We start from the raw sequence: 23942 nt of genomic DNA on the forward strand, positions 1-23942 counted from the left end.
TCTGCCAGATGTTGGAAAAACAGCGGAAATGGAGACAGACAGGGCTAATTCTGCCTGTTATGCTATTTGGAAACCCCAGCACCCCAAGCGTGAGAAATACACTGCTGTAAAAGCTGCACAGCAAAGGAGATAATCTGCCATTTTCTTTTATGTCGCATATTCAACGGTTTGCTTTTGATGTTGGTTGTCAAAATGGTTTACTAAAATGAGAGTGACTCCAGCCATATGCGTCTGAGGAACAGATCTCCTTCCTGGCCCCCAAAGATGGAATTGATTATGCAGTTGCTACTTGGACCGACACAACTTTTCAACATCATTTGGTCCTTTATCAGCTCCTCATAGCCTAGGTGGGCCACAGGGTATTCAGCTGACCTTGGACAAGATACTTCCAAGATCAGTTTGGCAGAAACATGCAGTGATTTTCCGAAGTGAAGGAATTAATATAGCGAGCTTACTTTAACAGATGTTATACAGACTTTCTTCCATTGTCCTTGAATCTATTAATATAAAAGTCAAGGGTGCAAAAATCCAAATGCACAGAAAATAATTAGGCTTCATGAATGGCACATGCGTTGCTGAAAAGGGCAAGAATTACATTTTCTCTCTATCCATGGGGAGAAGAGTTTGGAAGACCTGGTTGCTGCCTCTTCTTACTCCTTAGTCTCTGCTTCATTCCTCTCCCAGCTCATTTAGCTCTCTCCACACTACTACTCTTTCTGTGCAGCTTGATTTAGAGTAGAGGTGGGCAGAAGGTAGACCTCCAGGTGTTTTGGACTTCAACTCCCTGCATTCCTGAGCATTGGCCATGCCGCAGGGGTTTATACGAGCTGAAGTCCAAAACATCTGGACATCTACCTTCTGTCCACCCCTGGCTTAGAATGCACTCTAGCTAGGGTGAAGGTGAGCTAGCAACAGACACAGGGAGCTGGCAACTTAGGATAAACCAGAATGGACCAACGAAAATGGTACATTCTTCCTCCTCCCACTGCCGTACTAAGGTCTCCCTCCAATCTGACCTCTAGAAAGTCTTGGTGGGTCCTTAGGTTTTGTACAAAAACAACAACAACCCCAGCCCCCAAACTGTATTCCTGATTAAACTGAAATTAATCAGGACCCCCCTTCGCCAATGTCCCCATGTGTGCCAGCCCTGCTCCCTCCACTCCCAACCTTCATGCACTGAGCATGAAGGAGATTCTAAGCTCATTTGGGTGAATGCACTTAGACATGTCTCTGAGACTGGGAACCCAACTGCATTCAGCTGAACACACTTAGAATCTCCTTTCAGTTCTTTGCTTGGGAGTAGAGGGGCTGGCATAATACTGGGTGTGTGGCCAGCATTCATGGCCCTGTGTCCCCCACACACCTTGTTCTTTACTACAGTCTTCACAGCAGACGTGCCCTGCATTTGGAGGGCAAAGTTCTAAAGTGAAGTTGGCCTCTGAAGCTTAAGGTTAGACTTATTTTCTACACTTATGTTTTGCACCTTCTAACTACACATACAGAAAAAAAGTCTTGTTAAGGCAGACACAAGTCACAACCCCCCAAATATTTATTCTGAGCCAAGGGTAGAAGCCAGTGGCTACTGGCCACGGTCTAGTTCTGCTGTGAACTTACCATCTTCTGACTGCCATCTAACACTCTGTTGATGTTGATTAAATGATAAATATCCTGAGCAACTGAGCCACTGCATGCCATATTACAGGTATCCCTTACCTTTACTTACCTATGGAGCTTAGGGCTGATTCAAACATTACATAGATGCATGGTGGAGGTCATGGAAGATGCTTCTGTATGCAGTGGGTTTCTAATGAAATGTTTCAGATTACTGGTGGCTGCTAATGCTGGCGTGGACATTTTCCAAATGCTTGGGGCAATCCACACAACAAGCTGATTACAAATATTAGGCCTCCTGCTTGGAGTGCCACTAAAAAGAAGCATTTCTGATATGTTCCATGTGTGCAGTGTAACATCTGAATCAGCCCTTCGTGGGCGCTTACAAAAAAAGGCCGGATGGTAAGTCATAACATCCCCCCCCCCCGCTTTTTTTGGAGATACCAATGAGACAGCTCTTTATAATAAACAGCACAACTGTTTATACTTGTTGAAAGAAATGTGGTTTTAAACTTGCCTTTGATGCCTGCTTTGTCAATATTATTAAAACAAATGGAAAAACTTAGTCAAAGAAGTATAATTTGTAGCTTTCTAAACCTGATGCAGGCTGTATAATATTTATTCACGGTTATTTGTATATTTATAACTACTTCCCAGCCCTCCAGGACCTTCAGCACAGCTCACAGTATGATAGTGACCCTAAACAGAAAGTCAGTTCCCACACTGGGCTGCTGGCTCACTTCCATAAATCGCTGCTCAGCTGTGAACTTACCCAAGACCAATGACTCCTTTTCTTTAATGAACCTTTTCAACTTCATGCAAGTGGAGTCTCATAATCTTGTGCAAGTTTGAGGCTCCAGTGTTGCACTGTGCAAAAGAGTAAGTAACGTGCCTGAACAGTGATGTATGGAAATGAGGGGGCAGCAGTGAATGTGGGAACTGATTCAGACTGTATCGCTCATTCTGAAGCATCCTTTTTCTGTTTTTTCCCCCTTAATGAATGGTAGCTGAAAATTAACATCATGTTTTAAGAGAAGCAAGGGTGTCAGGATCACTTTTACCAATGATATTTTTTTCCTTAACTGGTTTCAGAGAGCAAAGAAAAACAACAGACAGTCAGCTCAAAATAACTCATGAGCTTACACGCTTAAATGGAACAAACTATTTGACCCCAGTTTAGAACGACTGGAGCAATATTACAACTTTAGCAAAATCAACGAAGTTGGAGCCACATCTGTATTTAATTTTCACCACTTAGACTAAAAAGGGCCAGCTTGAGAGGTCCTAGACATCTAAGGACTAAGAGTGAAAACAGAGCAGTTGGTGGAGTCTTTGACTGATGAATCTAAGACTTGAGATATATCAGGAATTTCTAAAGAAGAAAAGAGGCAGAGAAGAAGAGGCAGGAGCGTAATGAAGGGGCAAGGCCATGTTATTGCTAGAGAAAATTACTCCACTTTCTTCCTTTATATTCTTTTGGTTAGTAGGAGATCTAAACACAGCACTGTAATACTACTTTATAGTAAAGAGGATAGAGCCTTGGAACATTCCACAGAAAGGGTTTTCTATCATGGGATTGGGCAGGGGAGAGACTATGTACAATGGCAGCAGATGGGAGGGTTAGATTGCAAGGTGAGAAATACTGGCTTTCATAAAGGTGAGGAACACACAGAATTAAATTAACACTGCAAACACAGCAAGAAACAAAAGCAAAACAAAAACATACTCCGGAAAGGCGAGCAATAGAAAAAGTTGCAGAATTTTGCCAAGCAAAACTGGAGTAGAATTGTTGGCTGTTGGGGAAATTTTTTCCTCTTCCCCCATACCTCTCTTATCAATGGAAGGTATTTTTCAATAGCCAAATGCAACAGCCATAAGGAAGGCAATACACAGCTTTGCGCTATGCACTGCACTCCACTTTTTCATCTTGGCAAGAATTGTGAGGTTCTCCAAACAGCAGTTCCGGAGTATATTTAGCTACTAAAGCTGCGGTGTGCACAAATGTCACATTCCCATGAGTCAACCCATTTAATTACCCCCTCCCCCATTTCTTGCATCTCTTCTCAGGATATTCCCCTAAGATGTTCCCACTGAATTAAAAGCTGAACATATGGATGTGACATCATCAAGGCATCAGTGGCATTGAAAACAAGGCAGCAAGTGGCTGAAGAATTAGTACAATTAGAGGCAAGTCAATTTTGGATAGGGGGGAAAAAAGGAAAGGAAAGCACCTTCCACAGGAATAACAGAACCACAAAATAACACCAACAAAGCACTTTGCAAAACAAAAATATAAGGCAGAAAAAATATTTTGGTGAAAGAAAATAAATCCACAACCAAAGTGAGCACAAGGAAGATTAAGCATAACACTCTTTAAAAATGTTTGCATAACAACTCTTTCCTTTGCCCTGGAATGGTAATAATTTACAATATCAGCAGATATTCTTTTGATGCCACCTGGGCTTGGAGTGGGCAAGGGAAGGAGAGACAGCACACAGATACGTGATAATGGTAAACAACCATGCGGTCACCTCTGCTACCATTGTTTCTTCACTTTAACATGTACAGACTGCTTCCAGCTTTGGTAATAAGTCTAATTAGGCCCCAAAGAATCCATGATATTTAAATAACCAAGTCAAGTGCTAATAAAGTCTCTCTGGTAACCTCCTCATCAGGAGAATTCAAGTGAAAATAATCAAGACCCATCAGCTTTACTCTTACGAGTAATTTCACTGGAGGCTTTTGAAATTTGGAAGGAGAATGTAATACGGTTTGAAAAGAACTGTGCAGTGTAGTAGTGAAGTCTAAAAACCATAAAGAACAAGTAGTCTCTACCAACTCTGAAAGGTCTAGAGCTATATCAACTTTCTGAAGAATTGTTAACCGATTAATTACCTGCCTTTTAACCAAACAATGAAATGTGCATATAGCTAATATCTGTATCACTTTGAGATCTGCCTTTGACAGTGGAGGCAAGGAGTGCCTTTCATGAGCTTAGGCCACTGTCCAGCTGCAGCCTCTCCTGGACAGAGAAAGCCTGGCCACAGTTATCCATGCTCTGGTAATATCTAGTATCAACTGCTATAATGCACTGTACATGGGGCTGCCTTTGAAGACTGTTTGGAAATAGCAGTTAGTTCAAAATACACCCCCCAGGGTGTTGATTGGGACCGGATGGTGGGAACATACCTTGCCAGTACTGAAAGAACTTCACTGGCTACTGGTCCGTTTCCAATGGACCAGAAAAGTGCTAATGCTTACCTTTAAAGCTCCATATAGCATAGGACCTAGGTACCTGAAGGAACACCTGCTCCCACACCAACTTGCCTGTATACAGAGGTATACAGAGGCTCTCCTCCCACTGTCTGAGGTAAGGCAGGTGGTGACCAGAGGCCTTTTTAGCGGTGGAACCTTGTGTGTGGAATTCTCTGCCCAGGAAAGCTTGCCTAACACTAAAATTGTTATCCTTTCAGTGCCACGTAAGGAAGGTCATTCTCCTAGACTTTTTGATGTATTTTAATGTTGCTGTGGTTGAACATGTTATTATTTACTATATTTTAAATTTGTTATCTCGTTTAGGAAAACCACCCTGCAAGATTTGCTGGAGAGCAGCATATAAATATTTTAAATAAATAAATACATAAATTCTCTACATGTGCTTCTTGAGATATTGAAAGGACTTTGTGATAACTTATAGTTCAGTAAACCATAGTTACCATTCACTACTAGAAAGAAAGGCCACCTTTAATTGTTATTTCTTCATTCCCCATTAACAATAACAAAGTCATTTAGTAACAGCTACAAGAGCCTGAAGGAGAAACAAACTAGCTCTCCATTAACCAATTATATTTTCCTCACTATTTGAAATTAGCATCAACCAAAAAAGCTTTATTGATTACTCAACTATCTAAACCAAGTAAAACTTGCAAACCGAATTTAAACCAGTGGGTAATTTGGACCAAAGTTACCCTTCCCTACTATGAAGCTATCCTTTGAGCAGTGGTGCTGTGCAACCCCATTCTTTACCACAGGGCTTGAACAGAGTTCCCATACAAGTCTTACTGAAAATAATGGAAGCTCAGTGGCACCTATACTAAGAAACAAGCCATCACTGATTTGGACTGGTTATTGAAGGTTTTGCGAGCGAAATGTGGATATTGTTGTGGTAAGAGGTATGCAGTGACCACAACTTTTAACTCAGACCTGATTCACCAGTTCAGAAAATGGCCCAGTTCTGCTCTTACTGATCTGGAGGCCACCCGCTTCAATTTGGATACCCGAGTCAAGATTTGGAAATCCAAGGCTTCATGTCTCCAATTGACTATCACAGGAAATCAAAAAGTGGCTATAACTTTTCCCCCTGTTTGTTAGAAGTGGACGACACATGCAGGTATAGTAGCCCCTTAGGAGGGGATTTTGGCTGACAAATTTCCGAAAAATAGATGCCGTAGTTTTTGTGCTACGTGCCTTTTATTATGATTATCATTTTAAAGAGAACTGCTGATAACATCTGTATTTCTTGGCAGAGCTCGATGAAATTTGCAGGGATAGTTGCCCCTTCTGAGGGGATTGAACCTGTCAAGTTTTAGATGAACAAGTTTATCTTTGTGCAAGAGCAGCCTTGACATTTTGAGGGTATCCAAAAAAGGAATGCGCTTATCCTCCTATGTTCCTTGTGGACCATTCTTCTGAAAATGACAGACAGCCTAGAAGTGTCCATAAATAATAAAGCTGCAAAGTTTCAGAAGGCAGCTGCAAGTGGTTTATGTGGAAGGAGAGATTTCATGTTTGTTTGTGGGGGAGTGATTTGCTTCCCCTTCCCTTCTCCTGTGTTTTTGGGGCACTTTGTATGAAATTGTAGCCCGGAGATGTCTCAAGGAAAGAAAGCTGCAAAATTTCAGAAGGATAGGTGCAGCAGTTTACGTGGAAGGGGAGTCTTCCAATTTGGGAGAGGGCGGGGATTGATTCATTAGCCCTTCCCTCTGGGCAACTTTTATGAAAATGGCATACATCATAGAGGCGTCTCTAGGAAAGAAACCTTCAGAGTTTCAAAAGGTTAGTTGCAGGGGCTAGGGAGCTATGATGATTGAAAATTAGTTTAAGGCTTTTTTCATAGTGAAGCCTAGTTGAGTTGGAATAATGGCCAATTGACTGTCCCATCCTTGCTCTCTGGTAAAGTACAGTGATTGGAGAGCCCCTGAGAAAATGTGCCCTGATTAAAAAGTGGACCTGTCAGTCACTCAACCCCCTCCCCCCATCAGTGTTGAGAGAATGAAAGCAATGGACGCTATTTTTGGAGACACACTAGGCTGGTTCGCACGATCACTGAGGGTTACACAAGCCACTGTGATTTGTTTAATCCTCAGTGTGTACGGGGTGCTTGTTGTGTCATCCTGGGCGGCATGGCAAATTACCCAACAAGTGGCCATGGGTGGCTGGTTTAACCCTCGGTGATCATGCGAACCAGGTAACTGACTGCCATTCTGATGGTGAATCATGAACAAAGCCTTGTGTGGGTCAAGGGTTGGTTCTGGTCGCTTTGAAGGGAAGCCCGTTTTGCCTCAGGAAGCACCAGAAATGGCCTAAAGGGGCCTGATTTGGCTCAGGCTTCAGCCAAATCCCATGCACAGCCCTAGTTACGACAGTTGTTTCTCAAACCTGGTTCCTTCTGTATGGAACTCCCTGCCTTCTTTTTCCTTCCTTTTTATTGTTCATCACTTGGGAATTTTATTGGATAGGGAGCAGTATATAAGAGTGCAATCCTATGCATGTTTGACATACAAAAGTCCTACAACTCCCAGAATTCCACAGCTAACCATAATGGCTGGGGAATTCTGAGAGTTGTAGGACTAAACACACATAAGAATGTGCTCTAAATCTTGTAAAATAAATAAAAATGCATTTTCATATATTTAGGGAATATTTAACTGAGGTGTGTTTATGATATGATAATGTGGATATCATATGAGTTGTGTTGGATATATTTATGATTCTATCTGCATTTTGTATACATATACATTGTATATGTGAGCTGTTCTGAGTATAATTAGGAAAAAATACGATGACACAATACGATGATGATGACAATGACAACTATGATGGATTGTAACCTAAAGCCTACTTTAAGAGAGATATTTTCCCCGCAGTTCAGCTGATGAAAGAATGTCGTTGTTTAATTCATTAAAGTTGCACACTCAAGCCATTTCAACCAAAGTAAGGTATGGAACTCTCACTGAAATTAAGGGCACTTTGTAGCAAAGTACAGATAGAACAGATTAAGCTGAAGCTCCCTGCTGAGAACCATTAGAGGAGCTGGATGAAATTACTTTCAAATTTTGAGCATTTATGATTGCAACAAACTCCTTCTAAAAATAGCCAATATTTCCTCAAATAAGAGTAAAGCTGCAGCTAGCAGAAATGGATGTATATCACAGAAAACATCCATTCTCTCTAGTTTTGGGGATGTGCCCTTTCCATTTAAGAAGGCTACAAACTGGAATCATGACTTATCCCTCTTGCTCTAAAAATTAAGTATTAATTAATCACAAATAAATGCCGCTGCCTTACAACTAGCTGCCTGAGGTAGTCTGTGCATATGGATATGACAGGTGGTGGGTGGGCCTTTCAACGGAGAAGAATTTAGGAACTTGCTACTTGCCATAGCTGTAAAGTTGCAATAATGATGTTGTTGTTTTTAAAGCAACATTTAAGTGACCAAAAAAAGTGTTGAAAATATGACTTGCTTTTTGATGATAAAGAAGAAAAAGCTCCACCAAAATGGCAGCAGCCACTTTGCCACAGCCATTCACGAGCTCCTTTGCTTAATTTCTTCAAGCGCAATCTGCCAGGAAGGCCTCATGTGCAATCTCTATTGAAATGAATGGGAGCAGCTCATGCTGTTACTAATTTCAGTTGGGCTTGTGCTTCCTGGTGGACCATGCACTTAATTTCGGTCGCCTTTCCATAACACTACCAAGTGGCTGAGCTTGCAGCTGAAATGAATTAAACATCAAAAGAACTTCCATGCACTCCTCTGGAAGTGGAAAATGGTGAATATGTAAAGCTGAGGCTCATCTTCTATCATCATCCTCATCATCATGTGATCTAATGTAAAGCTGAGGTTCATAATGTAAAGCTGAGGCTCATCTTCTATCATCATCCTCATCCTCATCATGTGATCTAACTTAAACTCTCCAATCTTGTTCTCAAGCATGCTCAACGTTTAGATGCTCGCATTTGTTCTGCATGGTTTTCTTACTCACTGAACAGCTATAACAAAATTTTAAAATTTGTTATTTTGCTTCTGCCTTTTGTTTGTTTGATCTTTTGGGGTGATAAGCTTTTAATTATACGGAAAAAATATGATCACATGTTACCATGCTCCAGCTGGAAGCAGTTACACTGCAGTCACTCCCCCTCCCTTGCCACCACAGGAAGAATGATTTCCAAGGCCTTACCCTTCTTGTCTTGGTGATTATGGGATGAGACAGCCACATATGGATTTGTGTTCTCGGATGAGCCAACTGGATCCTTCCAATCTAGCATGCGCTCCCTAGCATCGTAGCCCTGTTGGGCTGGAGAGTCTGAAGTAGTGGTGCTGGGAAGCAGGGAACTGGAGTGCCCTGTTTGCATCATAAATACAGTTAGGGAATGTGAGAAGAAACAGTATGGTAACAAGCAACAGTTCCAAAGGTATGTCCTGAAGGAAGTATATGATTTAAACATTCAAGATCAATGAAGGAATGTATGTTCTTAAAAGGCAAGGATTTATACACAAGTTTACAGCAAGATGAGACACAGCACCTGAGAGAGTGACAGGATTATGAATGGGCAATTTTTAGCTGAAAATTGCTTCCTGTAGTTATTGTGGTGTGTGTGTGTGTAGCTCCTTGGATGAATCCAGGATCTGCCTTCCACAAGAGCAAGGGACTATTTGTGAGAGGAAGGGGTCTGCTCATGGAAACTATCACCACCTGATTTGGGGGGATCTCCCCACAGCACAGCTCACCCCATTCAGCAGAGTCTCTTATCTCTCTGACTAGCATTTTCAGGGGGCTGGATGGGCTCCTTTGGGAAGGAGGGGGAAGGGAAGTCCACTTCGACCAGTGTAGTTGGTCTAGCTTAAATCTGGATCCAACTCCCTGATTGTTTTTATGAGAAGCAAAGCACTGGTCAAGATGGTTGAGTACTCTGAAATGTCAAAAATGAGCAGAGAAAAAGAAGCAAAAGACAACAATGACAAAGACAACCGGGCTGATACGGTGGACCTCTATGTGTCTGATTTGGTAGAAAGAATGGGTTGTATCCAGTGTTAATCTAACTTAAGTCCCATTCATTTCAATGGGTTTACTCTAAATATGATTAACGTTCAATACAACCCAATGTCACTTTTACAAACCATTCCTCTGAGGTTGTTACAGATGGCAACAATAAAACATTACACTTGAAACACTGATTTTAATCAAAATGGTTTCAGCTGCCTCTTGAAAGCAACAAGAGATGGGCTTATGTGGCCCTTTCTAGGAAGTGAGTTCTACAGTTGCAACTGATCACAGGAACATAGGAAACTGCTATTATAGGAAGTTAGACTATTTGGCCATCTAACCCAGTATTGCTTACGCGTGACTGCTAGCAGCTCCTTCAGAGTCTAAGGAAAGGACTGAAAGGGCCTTTTTCTTGGTCTCAAACAGTCCCACTTGAGAAACAAATGAAACATGGAATAGTACCACTCCAAAATTTATCAGAAAATATGGGATGATTCAGTGGATCCAGGGTAATGGGGTTGATTTGTTTAGGCTTTTGTAATAAACAAACAAACAAGCAAACAAACAATTGTGCCCAGAAGACAGCAAGAAGCTAGTACAACTTCTGGAATATTGGGATTAAGTACCCCTCTTAGCCACTTTTGTTTGAAGACAAATGACTACATGCTGCACCCATTTGCAGAAGTATTCAAGGGTGGCCTCCTATGTAGAACACACTGAAGCAACCACTTTAAGAGGCAACAATGGTATATAACCCGCTCCCCCAGCAAGATCCTTATTTGCCAGAAAAGACTAAAGCATGGAAATTATATGGTCAAGTAACTGATAAAAGGCGATGCTGGGCATGAATGCTGGAATTCCAGGAGCACACATGGGTCCAGCAGCATACCTAGGCTGTGAAACTGTTAGTTCATCCACAATTTGCCCTTGTACAGAAGTGATAGACCCCATATCCCTTGTACAGAAGAGGTAGACCCCATATCCCATATCATGGAGTTATAGAGCCTGTCTCTTAAGGAGTGCTTGGGATGATCAGGAAGTGACAGTACATTAAAGAGCATCATGCATTCAGGAAAGTCTGGTGGGCTGGTTAAGTACTGTGCGGGAAGAAAGGGGCAAAAACTGAGAGGAGAGCCGAGCCATCAGGATTTGGAGGATGGGTGCAGATATGGATTACTTGAATGTAGAATAACAGAGGTGGAAGACATTCACCTCAGCCATATGAAGGGTTCAAGTGTTGCTTAAGACTTTCCAGCCCTGATATATTACCTCCTCATGTATGTAACTAGTTTTCAGGAAAGCAGGTCAGATTCATAGTGTTTTTCTGTGGCTGGAGCCATCGGATGCAACAGCTAATCATTAACATGATTAATTTATAGGAATGTACCCCAGGCTGGAGCATTACACTGACAAGGGCACTGTATTATTCTTTATCTCTCATGACAGGGAGTGCAATTCCACCAGTTCCCATTAATAATGAAACTTAGGAGCTGCCATTTGAGGTTTTCAAAATAATTCTTTAAAAATTATAATTCCTTAAATTGGGAGTGGGTACGAGCCGGGGAAAAAAAAAGCCCAGTTTATTTGCTTGGCATTTGAGAAAATACTATGATGTCTAAAGATGCCTACAAAGCAGGAAACAAATTGCTGGAGATCTCTGTTTCAGTCTTTCGACAGATTCTGATACACTTGTTGCCTTGCATAGAAAAACACTGTCTGCCTTGGCAAAAGGGTTGCTATACAAAAAAGTAAGTGAAAACCAGTGGCATCTGGAATTGGGACTGCTGCTGCTGCTGCAAAAAATCCTAAGAATTGTATGCCTGCCAACTTCATGGCCATCCCTGAGGAGCAGCCCTCAAACTCTATTTTATTTATATTTTAAAGTCAGTGACTAGCCATATTGGTAGGTATCCCCCAGTCCCTGCATGAACCATTTGTTTGCTTTGGTACATCACAAAATCTTGTTCATCTTTACAAGGGATGCAGTTCTCACCCCAAGAAAGCAATTAGTCGTATCTAAGGGCATTAGAAGTGGATGAAGCCATTGCCGAATAGCAGTCATATTTTATACCTCGATATGATATGTATTTTGCATCCACATCCCAGTACAGATACTTTCAATTTAGCTGTGTTCAAGGGGGCATTTTATGGTTAAACTGTACATATGGTTAAGGAAAACCTTTTCTTAACACGGTAATCTAGGGAAAATATTTGCCCAGGGGACACATTCACTTCAGTAAGTGTTCTTGAACCATATGCTTCAACTATGTGGAGAACTCATTGATAATGGAAAGCTATAGCTTTGTAAAGAAATTAATGAGTACCAGATGGTTGTAGGGCAAGGAAGTGTTTCACACAAATGTGAAAAAATCAGCCTATTCACTCCATTACTAATGTGTTAGTCTACTGCACATTGAGAAATGATTTTCTATATGTAATCAAGATAAACTCTTCTCTATCTCAGAATGAGAGAGAGAGAGAGAGAGAGAGAGAGAGAGGAGAGAGCACACAATGAAACTGGATTGTACTAATTTTTTCCAATCCAGATCTAGTCTTGCAAATGCTAACTGACCACTCTTGACAGGGAACTGCACCAACAATCAACTTCTTTTGGCAATACCTTGGAATATTGGTTTAGCACAGAGCAGTGTTCCAGTCATTGTCTATACGCATTCTTATACAGCTTTAAGGAATTGTCTAATGCTAAGTAAGAGTAAGGGTCCACTGAGCTCAGTGCTGACAAGACAGACAACTTTCCAGGATCTCACACAAGGCCATTCCTGGGACTGCAACATGAGTTCTTTTAACTGGTGTCATATATGCAAAACATTTGCCCAGCTATTGAGCTATTTTCCCTCCACACCATCCTTTAGGATGCAAGTATATTAAAGGAATTTGCACAATGCAATATAGAGTTATATCCAATGTTAGTCTAACTTGAGTCCCATTTATTTCAGTGGGTCTACTCTAAACAGGACTACCATTGGATACAACCCATAATTCCCACATCAATGGAATTACTTGCCAATAAATGAATTATGTCCATTATAGTAAGGAATCCTTGGTATTGTTTATTATGTGGAATGCCTAGATAATTGAAAATGCAAATCAGGCACACACAATATTATATAATCAAGCTCTGAAGATGCCTTCAGTTTAATTCCTCAAAAGGAATTAAACTGGATTCTCCCCAAACAATTAAAATTTAGTATATTTTGAAATGTTTGCTTCATTGTAGTATTATTTTTCAAACATTGCCTTTTTCAACTTCAATCTAAAATGCAAGATTGTCAAGTTGTTGAACTGAGTCTGATTTAGAAGTCTGCATCATATGAAATCATATTTATGGCAATATGATTTATAAAACTCCATAGTTATAACAACAATATATGAAGAAGAAACTGGATGAAGCTAGAGCATGGAATGACAAGGAGCTTGAAAATGTTATCAATACATAGTTTGTTCTGAGAGATACTCTCCATATTATGCTGTTAAGCCTTCTGTTATGAATTCGGAAAGTTAAATCAACACTACAGGGGGAGACAGGATGTAGTGGTGGCAAAATGAGGGCCTGGTTCACTACAACTGATGCATGTAAAAGAGTAACATTTTACTGTTTTGTCCTTCAGTCCCTGTGCATGTGTATTTGACTTTCTGACAGAACAGGTGTTTGCATGGTTGGCATGATTATTTTGCATATGGGAAACCATTGTACACCAAAGGTCAGATGTGCAGCCTTTTCATTTTTGTCACCTGTTTTGTAAATGATTACAGGAGTTTATCTGCCAGTGTGCAGATGCCAAAAAAACAGAGTCTGAATAAACAAGGAAAAAAGCAAAGAATGAGCAATGAAGTAAATACAATAGGCAAAACTATCTAAGGGGAGAAAACCACTTATTTCCTTGGCATTTAGGGACATATTATGGTATTTTCCTCCATCACTTAATTATGTATTTTATTTGGTTCAGTAAGTAAACCAAATGAACAATTAAATTTTAGTTGAAACAGACACAATTTCCTTCACATGTAAAAATGACTCCTTTTACATGGTTATAACGGAGAGCAATAATAATAATAATAATAATAATAATAATGTGTATATAATAAATGGAAACATAATAGGCATCACAAATAAGTGCAATTTTATTTAGCATTCTGAGCAGTAAAGAGGAGGAAAGGCTGTCTGCTACAGAATTGTCAATATTGTGAGTTTTAGCTTCGTTATCAATATAAGAGAAGGTTACGACCATATCAGGAGCTGACTTTACAGTAATACTGGTGTGATGTGAAAAGAGGAATGGGACATTTCTTCTTTTATATTTTTAACATTTGAAATTGGACAAGGCAGACAAGAAATATGCAGCTAAACGTATGGTCTTGACTGAGGCATTTTCTTTTTGGCTGTTGTGCCGCATCTGTCTTCTTGCTGTTGTGTGATAGTACTGCTAACAGTACTGCTAATGTCCCGCCCAGTCAGATATTCCTGGGGGAATAGCTATGCTGTCCACCGATCCTTTTAAAAAACCTGACCACAGATGTGGTTCAGCATTGGGGAAGGAGGGAACAGCTTCCAAATGAATAACTAACTGAAGCAAAAACTTACGAACATGGGAGGGGAGAAAGCACTGTTCCTGGGGTATGCTTCCAGCACTCCTGTATATTATATAGCAGGGAGTGCTCTTTAGAGCAGGAGTGCTATAAAGTCTCAAGGATACTTTAAACAGTTTGCAAAAAAAGGTGTAGGCAGATGTGATAAGATGGAAGAGTATGTTACCTTTGTATTACCCTTCATTGATTGTATTCTTGCTAGGGCTGTGCGCCGCTTCGGCCCGAGGCCCAAATCCTGAGTCGAAGTGGGCTGCTTCGGGTCACTTTGAGCCCCTCCCGAAGTGAAGCGGAGGGGACACGAAGTGAGCCGGAGTGGGCGGGGGGCTCTACGAAGTGCTTGGTGCGCTTCGGAGCTTCGGCACCCCTGGCCCAGCCGCGCAGGCACTTCCAGGTCCTTACCTGAGCTGCCCACCTCCTCCACTGTAGTCTCTGCCTCCGCCGCCTCCACCTCCGCCGCCTCCTTCGCCACTGCTGCCTTCTCCTCATCCTCTCCCTCCACCGCCGTCATTGCTGCTGCCTTCTCCTCCCCCTCCGCCACCATCACTACCGACTCCGCCGCCTTCTCCTCCTCCGCCGTCATCACTGCTGCCAGGTCATAAGGCCTGGTTGTGCTGACTCTTATCGCAGGAAGTCACCATTTTAAAAATGGCACCTTCCAGGAACTTCCAGGAGGTTGCCATTTTAAAAATGGCAACTCCCTGCAATAAGAGTCGGCATGCGTCCAGGCCTCAGGACCTGGCAGCGGTGGTGACGGAGACGGCAGCAGCGAGGAGAAGGTGACGAAGGTGGAGAAGGCGGAGGTGAGGGTGGCAGTGGAGAAGGCAGCAATGGAGGTGGCGTCGTCGGAGAAGGTGATGGTGGCAGCGTCGGAGGAGGAGGCAGTGACGGAGGAGAAGGCGGCCGCAAGGTAAGGAGCTGGGAGGTTGTTCTGGGGGGCCTGAAGCAGGGTTCAGCATTCGAATCCCGCTTCGGGGCCAAGTCGCCCCCCTCCCCGAATCAGCCCGAGCCAAATTGGGCCCACTTCCGAAGCCGCAAAGCAGCTTCCAAGTCGGATCGGGAGGTTCCTGCACAGCCCTAATTCCTACCCACAGAAAGCAAAACAAAACACCAGTGGCTTGGAACCACTGGACAAAAAGGCTCATTCCATCCATGGAAGGCTTCTGATCCAGTGGGGCATTTCTGCTCGTAGAATGGGGGAGGAGGTGATTTTCCTCTATGCTATTCCCTGCAGCAGCCCCCAACATCCCCTGAAAATCTGCTTCAGAGTGTTGAGTGGACCCCTCCAGAAGAGAAGGGTGGTGGTGGTGGTGGTGATGGGGGCTGCATAGGGGAGGATAATTTGCCTCCTCCCTTCCCACCAACAGGAGTGCTCTGAGTGGAACTCCACTTAGGGTATGCTGCCACTGGTGCAAGGATCCCACCCACTGGATGCTGTGGAACTCACTCTACCACACTGCACACAGCAATCACAATAGCCATGGACATGTTATCTGGGAGGAAACATTGCATCTTCCCAAATGCAACATATTACCCCTTGAGTGCAATAATATGATTTCCCAGGAGCAGATGAACACCTTTGAGGGGAAACGTGCAGACTGTGCACAATGGAAAATTATGTTGTCTATGTTGCCCAATTACTGCTGAAACTGTGGTCTTTTTAATGGAGCTCCATTTAACTTAGGCAAGGTTTTCCATCCAACTAAACCTGTTTAGGACTGGGATGCTAGTCAAACTGGTCATGAAGAAAAACAGCCTTCACCAACGCCTATCCTATTCCTTAAATCAGCTAGAGGAACATTTGCCAGACCACAAGCACATCTGAGGCCAGTTTTTTTTTTTTAAGGATTGGTGGACAACATAGCTATTCCCCAGGAATATGAGTGGGTGGGATACTGGCCTGTTAGCAGTACTTTCACACAATGGCAAACATGTTTATTGCATTTATTCTTGACGACAAAGAGTTAAAAAGCCAAGAAATACTGCTGAAATGATAACCATACTGCCTGTAAAAGCTATGAAGGGCACATGATCTTCTCCCCCTCCCCTTTTCAAAACCTAATGTTCTGATAATGCTTCAATTTCGCTACATGTTTGGAGATATAATATGGAAAGCTTCTCTTTCATAATTTACAGAGCAGAAGTTCTATATTAAAATGAAACAGTGTCCCCCATGCAAAGCAAAGGTCAGACATCTCCCCGTTGGTCTTCCTGTGTTTTTGTTACTATACTTGCAAACAAATGTCACTTGCAAATGTTACAAGCCCAGATGGAAAACAAGTTCTGGAAAAAAATGTTTGTTTTACTAATAAAGGCTGCAATCCTATACATACTTATCAGAGAGTAAGCCAATGAACTCAAGGGAACGTACTTCTAGTATACGTGGATTGCACTGAAAATGACTTATTTATGTGTGAAAGTTTATTTTTTTTAGATTTGTGTGGATTTTGAAGGTTACGTTCTATTTGACTTCCCTTCACCAGCTGTACAGTAAGACTGGAACTAGATTTTAAGAGGGAAATTCAATATTTCCCTTGTAAGGCTTCCCTCTTGTCTCACCAGCCAGACCCATGTTCTCCTGTGCATGTCCCCTGAGTCTTTTTCCTCTTTAGCCAAGCTCACTACTTCTAGTTTCAAAATAGGGTGACCACTTGCACGTGACCATAACAGAGGACAAAAGAGTTATAGATTTGCATAACATTTTCATATGCTAATATATATGTAGAGATGCAAATTCAGGAAATGCAATACATTTCACTTCAGTGAAGAAGGCTGAGACCAGGGGCTCCTTCACACCGGGCTTTCATCCTGCGATTGAGATTGATCCTTCACGGAAGTTTGTGGGCTCTTTACATGACACCGTGACCCTGCCATGACCCTCCTGCACTAAATGCCCTTTGTTCCACTTTTAAATAGATCGCAGATAACGAGCTATCAAATTACCCCGTTGTGTGCCGCTTGAGTTCCCTCCGTGAAAAGAGTTAAAGTTGCAAGAAGAGGGGTGAGATCAATGAAAGATAATGGAAGACTCAGATATGGGGAGAAGGAGGGGAAAGGGGAGAGGGGAAGGCAGCGCGTGTAAAGGGAGTCACTTGTGATCCTGCATTTAAAAAGGAACCAGGAAGCCCCATTTTAAATACAGGATTTTAGGCTGGTGTAGAAATGCCCCAGGTGACCTGTGCGTCTGCTCAGCCTGCTAACTGTGGATGGGCAACTTCAAGGCCTTCCCTGCTCTCCCTTCTTATAGTTCTTTATCTTTAAACTGGACTTAGACTGAACAGCCCCTCAAACAGGGGATGCCTCCAAAGAGAGGTCTGTTCTCTGACACCGGCTAGTTGAGGGCAGCTCTGTAAAGTAGGGTACATGGCCACCCTATTTCTCAGTATGGCTGAGGGGTGAGGAATGACCTGAGGAACATTTGCAGGGGAGAAACAGAGAGTAGGGAAAGGATTAAGCACTCCTTCATCCTACCCATTAATCCTATTTTGCTAGTGTTCCCCAGTCATGCATTGTTATCTTAGCAAATGCACGGCTGGGATCACTATAACATCTAGTTCCACTCTCAGCCACCTATCCATATGCCCCATTTTGTCAGAATTTTGGGAGATTTTATTTATCCACATCTACTTGGCAACAATCTCACAGCATGACCCCAATCTTTTCTCCTAGAATAATCAAGTCTGTATAGTTGCTTTTAAGGGGAACTAGAAAATTCAGAGTCTTAAGTCAGAAAATGACTCAGAATTGAAAACGAAATTGCCATTTTTTTTCTAGAGTAAGGGTGGGGGACTTCAGTTCCATATGGAACTTTCAGTCTTCCTTGGGCACAGGCAGTTGAGATGGAGAGGCATATCCACAACAATGGGTTTTCAGGAACCTAAATATTTCCTACATAGTCAAAACAAAGTTTCTTCTCCATCTTAAAAATCCCTTAGGCTGTAATCCTATACTCACTTACCTGGAAGTAAGACCCAGTTCAATGGAATTTATTTCTGAGTAGACATGTATAGGACTGCACTGTTAATTGAACATGAGCTCCACTGAACTGAGTAGGACTAATTTCCAAGTAAATGTATTTAGGATTTATGTGCTTGATTTGAGATGGTCAACTGGCAGCTCACACCGGGAATCCAACCTGTGAACAATTTTATCTGTCCCCCCTCCATCCATGAAGCCCCATCAAATTTGAATCAAGATATATATATTTTTTAAAGATGGTCTACAGTTTCATTCATATGGAAAAGAAAACGGATTGTAAGCGGGGGAGAGAGATTTCATAATTCATTTCTATTCCTCTTATTTAGATTTTATCTATAAGGTATAAAATCAATCCTAAAGAAAATCAACCCTGAGTGCTCATTGGAAGGACAGATACTGAAGCTGAAGCTCAAATATTTTGGCCACCTAATGCGAAGAGAAAACTCTCTGGAAAAGACCCTGATGCTGGGAAAGACTGAAGGCAAAAGGAGAAGGGGACGACAGAGGATGAGATGGCTAGATAGCATCACCAATGCAATGAATATGAACTTGAGCACACTCCGGGAGAGAGCGCAGGACAGGAAGGCCTGGCATGCTATGGTCCATGGGGTCACGAAGAGTCGGACACGACTGAACGACTGAACAACAACATAAGGTGTAAACTGACATATCTGTATGCAATGTTATGCCACAATTCCATAATTGTGATGTCCTTGATGCATGATGATATCAACATTATCGTGGACCTTGACCATTCAAAAGTGGTTGGTTTGCACAGCAAAATATACTTCCAGTTCCCAGACTTTTGTCTGAGGAATAAAGTGGTCCCTGTCCTACTGCCTCCTTTTCTAAAGTTTTGTACTTCAAATATATGACAAATACATTCAAATAGCCTGCATTATGTTTGATAAAAGACTTCTCTTGGGGGAAACAAAGATTGAAATAATTTTGCTATAAGGAAGACAATGGAATCTTGCATCAGTTTAGTGAACTAGGCCCCAAAATGAAAATGACATCGTCTACTTTGGGACTGAAACTACCAGCTAACAACACAAGGATCTGAGGAATAATTTCTTAAAAATCAAAAAACTGACCATACACTGTAGTGTAAGACATTTCATAATCTGATGAAGTAGTTGAAATGTCTATGAAAAAAATAAATTAGGCACAATATTAAAACAATAAAAAACATGGAAATATTTAACAAGATTGTAAAACAAATGATTCCTCCAAAATTGATCTGCACAGACAGTTATTAAAATGATGTGACTAGGGAACTTCCTTACCATTCAGTGCTACGAACGAATCTGAAAAAAAGAGAAAGGGGAGGAGGGGGAGGGGAAAACATTATTTCTAATATCCTTCTATGTTCTCTATCCACAAAACCTCATATACATCCTTACTACTATTCTTTCATATTGTGGCATTATCTAGTCTTGGAATCAGCCTATCTGTGCTGCTTGAGCAGGTTTTCACGACCCAACAGCCCACCATAGCTTAATTTACCTGCAGGGGCTGTCACATCGTGCTGTGTGCCCGCAGATGCCAATTTTCATGGCACTCATAGGTGCCCAACTTGCAGTAGCTTTTTGTGTTGTGCGAACCCAGGCATCAGGGGTTATTTGAGGGTTGTCTATCCCTCAAACAACCCCTGCAGCCTGGGAACGTCCAACACAAGCCGGGCGGCTGTAGGCACCTGGCATGAAGCAATAGCTCCCATGTGTACATTAAGCCACAGTGGGCTGCCATGTTGTATGAACCAGGTCATTATCTCATATGGTTTTATAATTGTTGCATCTTGCCTTAAATAAAAGCCTGATTTTTTTTTGATCCACCTTGCCAAGCCGGTCTGCATCTAGTCAGTGCTTGGAGGGGAGACCACCTGGGAACCACATGTAGCCGTCTTGAGTTCCACCATGGAAGAAAGGTGGGATATAAATTAATAAATTATCTACCTACCTACCTACCTACCTATATGCATATATATTGCAAATCAAGATATATACAGGGTTCTTGAATCTGAAGTATCATGTGTCTGAGCAGATGTTAGCTGTACTCATGCATGTAGGGGAGAGGGTCCTCCAGCACACATACATGGACTGGGAAGGGTCTTCCACCCAATGCCAAATTCTGGAGGGTCCTCCAGCCCTCTAGAGTGGCATTTCAGGAGGTGTGAGGATTGCAGTTAATGGAAAAAGCAGTGACCCCCCACCCTTTCAACTGGTAGTGCCTTCTGCTGGCATACTGGAACATTTGGATCCAAGCCACAGTGTGTAGCTTATTCTTTTTGAATCAAGACTCTCTTTGGCACTAACCCAGTTATTTCATATATTGTAGCTTTGATTTTAAAACCGCTAGCTTCTTTGAGAGGTTTTGACCTGAAGAGTGAGATAAAAACGTCTAAAATAAATAAATCTGATTGGGCATTCAAACAGAGTTTATTTATAATCTGAGGTCTTGGTCATTAACATTGATGCCTAGAATACTGCAGTTCTCTTTCCATGATCAAAGCTTAGCTTCAGGCAACAAGGGATGAGACAACCATATGAGCGAATCATCAAAAGAACAGGGGGAATGACAACACTAGTAATAAAATGGATGACAGTCTTGTAGAAGGTATCTTGGTAAAGCGTAGTGGGCTACTTCAAAACAAACGGGTTTGGCTTCTGCATAAAGTCTTATAAGCAGCTCTGTGCATAAGGGTTAATCTCACCCAGTGCACAAGATTGATGACTTTAAAATTCCTTTTATATTGTAAATAAACTATCTCACTTATTCTAATAACTACCATGCACTAACTCCTTTGAGTCAGCATAACAAACTGGGACCTTGCAGTGCTCTGGGAAGAGATTCATCTTCAAGATCTCCAGCAGTTACATATTTAAATAGTTACATTTCAAATGACCACATTCAGTTTTGGTGGAATGCATGAAGAAGAATTAGTCTGGAGCGAAATATTTGTTCAACCTTATGTGCCGATGAGAGTGAGGAATGCAGTGAAGGATGTCATGGTCTCTAATACCAATGTGAACAACTGTGAATACCAGGGAATTATCAGTTTCCACTGTAAACTATGGAGCAGAGGCAGACAGGATCAGGATCATATACAGTGATGGCCCAGTGACATATTCAGCACACGTTGCATTGTTTAGGGAGCATGAATAAACCTTTCCCAAAGTGTCAAAAGAGTTCCAGATTGCTTATCTTCGAATAGGCTGATGTGGAAGAAATATAAGGTCCCTTGTGGAAAACAAACGCTAGAAGATATTTAAACGATGGTATATACAATATGAGTGCTAGTATTATACATAGTGGGACAAGCTAATTAACTTATAAGTCTCTGCAGTTTTATTTCATCCGTTGCCGTCAATGGGAAGAGGTCTATACAAATATGATGGCTGCTTGGCATTCAACTTGGTGTACTAGGCTTTAATCCATACAGTATGCATTGTAATCCATACAGTATGCATTATAATGTACTATCTTTCTCGTTGAATGTATTAAACCAAGGAAGGTATATTTAATGTAACTCCAATGAATGATGGCATTTTGTACTCAGCAACTCAAGAATGTAGACCTCGACCTTTTTAGGCTGGTACACTCAAGGCACTTCTGAAGTAATTCCATGGACCTCAGTAGATGTACTCATAAAGGTGCAAGTTTAACTACTTTACGATTACAGTTTAGCACCCCTGAACTCAATGTTATCAGTGGATTTTTTTCAGATTAATATGTTCAAGATTTGAGTCAAAGGCTTAAATCCCTACGTAGGTTTCCCCAAACTCAGTGGAATTTACTTCCAAATATGTAGGATCAGCCTAGAAGTGTTTAAAATGTATAGCCATCTTATTTTTGTCTTTGTTAAATCATACATCACCTTCTCTCTCTCTCTCTCTCTCTCTCCAATTAAAAGCAATTAAAGTTATGAGGATAAGGTTATTTAAGATGAGCTGAAGATGCACCTTGAATTATCCTTAAGCGCTGCTGAAGGAATTAGGATATGGCTGCTTCATGTAAAGCCATGGCACAGAGGCAGTAATTTAAAAGACTTCTGGCATATGAGCTACTAAATGTTTCTCCTGAGGTTAACTCAGATAGGCTGATCTTAAAGAGTTAGAGAAGAAGGTTACTTCTTCAATGCATTTCATGAGTTTTGAACATTAAATAATTGGCCATGTGTGTGTTTTTCATCTCAAGGGGTAGATTCTGATCTGATAGCTTTACATTATCTTGATTTGCTTCTTACTCAACAAAAATGCTGCTGATCTTTTTGTGGCTTCTTGAGGAGCAGAAGGCTGGTTAAAGATATCAGAAAAAGGGGCAAGCCAAACACACATTTTGATCCCTGCAGAGGGAAATTTGGAATGGGAAAAAGGCAAGCAGAGGAAGTGTTAAGTACCTTTCTCCCCCCGCCACCCCCCCGCCCCGGCCACACTGCTTCTTCACTTGCCTAAATTCCTTTTCCCCAAACATACTATGCTTGGGGAAAAGGTGCTGGGGCAACGTTACATATGTTGCTGTATAACATGTGGTTGACCTTGTAGGATTTATATGATTAGCCTTACATTATTTACAGTTATGGAGATTCTTTGTTTTTAAAAATGTGCAATAGTTCAATTTTATATTTCAAAAGGCTTTTTTAATGTTCTCGGGAACAAATAACTTTGGGACATGCATAGTGAAAAATAGTCATTCAAACATGCATACCCTAACCTCCCTTGATATTCTAAATAAACTGATTCAGAGTTTAAGATTTTCTCAGGTGATACGGAGCAGTAAATTATCTCAAACATCTTGCATAAATTACGAGAACTTTGGAAACCAATACTTTGTTTCTCATCCCTTGTACTCTGGACTATCTCTCCTGGATAAAGACTACTGTTCCACAACTTAGGGTGCGATCCTATGCATGTTTAGACAGAAGAAAGTCCTACAACTCGCAGCATAGCTGGCTGGGGAATGCTGGAAGTTGTAGGACTTTCTTCTGTCTAAACATGCATAGGATTGCACCCTTACATGATGTTTTAGACAGTCAATAGACGGTTAAGGTCTGCTTGTGCTCCCTAACTCATTTCCTTTTCACCGACTGGCTCGTAGACTCATATCTAACTCTATTCACTTAAACACACCTGCATCCAAAACTTGGCTTGCCTACATTACAGGCTGTGTAGTCCCTAAGTAGATACACAGTCCAAGACAAAATCTAACTCTACAGTAAAGCAAACATGAATTTATTTAAAGCGGCTTTAAACAAACGTACATTTGCATTAAAAGTCTGTAGCTGAAATCTGACTCCGAATACATGTTTATTGCATCCTAAGGGGGATGAGCCAAAATGTTTGGAAGTGAACAATTCTGGCAAAGGGCCCAAAGTATCTCCCAAAGACTCTTCCCTCCTTAACTTTAACTTTTTTTTACAGCACATATCAACTGCAGCTTTAGCAGTTAGCTTCTTGTTTGAGAACAGTTCATCTTCCTAATAAT

The 23942-nt window shown here is 41.5% G+C and overlaps 1 protein-coding gene across 3 annotated transcripts in view; it reads right to left on the reverse strand.

The window, feature by feature from the left end:
* The window catches only part of SEMA6A (semaphorin 6A), a 196816-nt gene that overhangs the window by 25203 nt on the left and 147671 nt on the right, over positions 1-23942 (reverse strand). Inside the window, exons 17-19 of one of the 3 annotated variants that reach the window (XM_084833923.1) lie at positions 19745-19765; positions 19553-19603; positions 9069-9233 (exon numbers count right to left, since the gene is read on the reverse strand). In XM_084833923.1, the coding sequence (XP_084690049.1) occupies positions 9069-9233; positions 19553-19603; positions 19745-19765 (237 nt within the window). The remainder of the gene's footprint in view (positions 1-9068; positions 9234-19552; positions 19604-19744; positions 19766-23942) is intronic. The other 2 variants (XM_084833924.1, XM_084833925.1) reach the window with 2 other exon arrangements.

The sequence above is a fragment of the Heloderma suspectum genome, chromosome 2, assembly GCF_057233095.1.
Source record: "Heloderma suspectum isolate Gila_16-S chromosome 2, 16-S_ref, whole genome shotgun sequence".
Taxonomy (NCBI): domain Eukaryota; kingdom Metazoa; phylum Chordata; class Lepidosauria; order Squamata; family Helodermatidae; genus Heloderma; species Heloderma suspectum.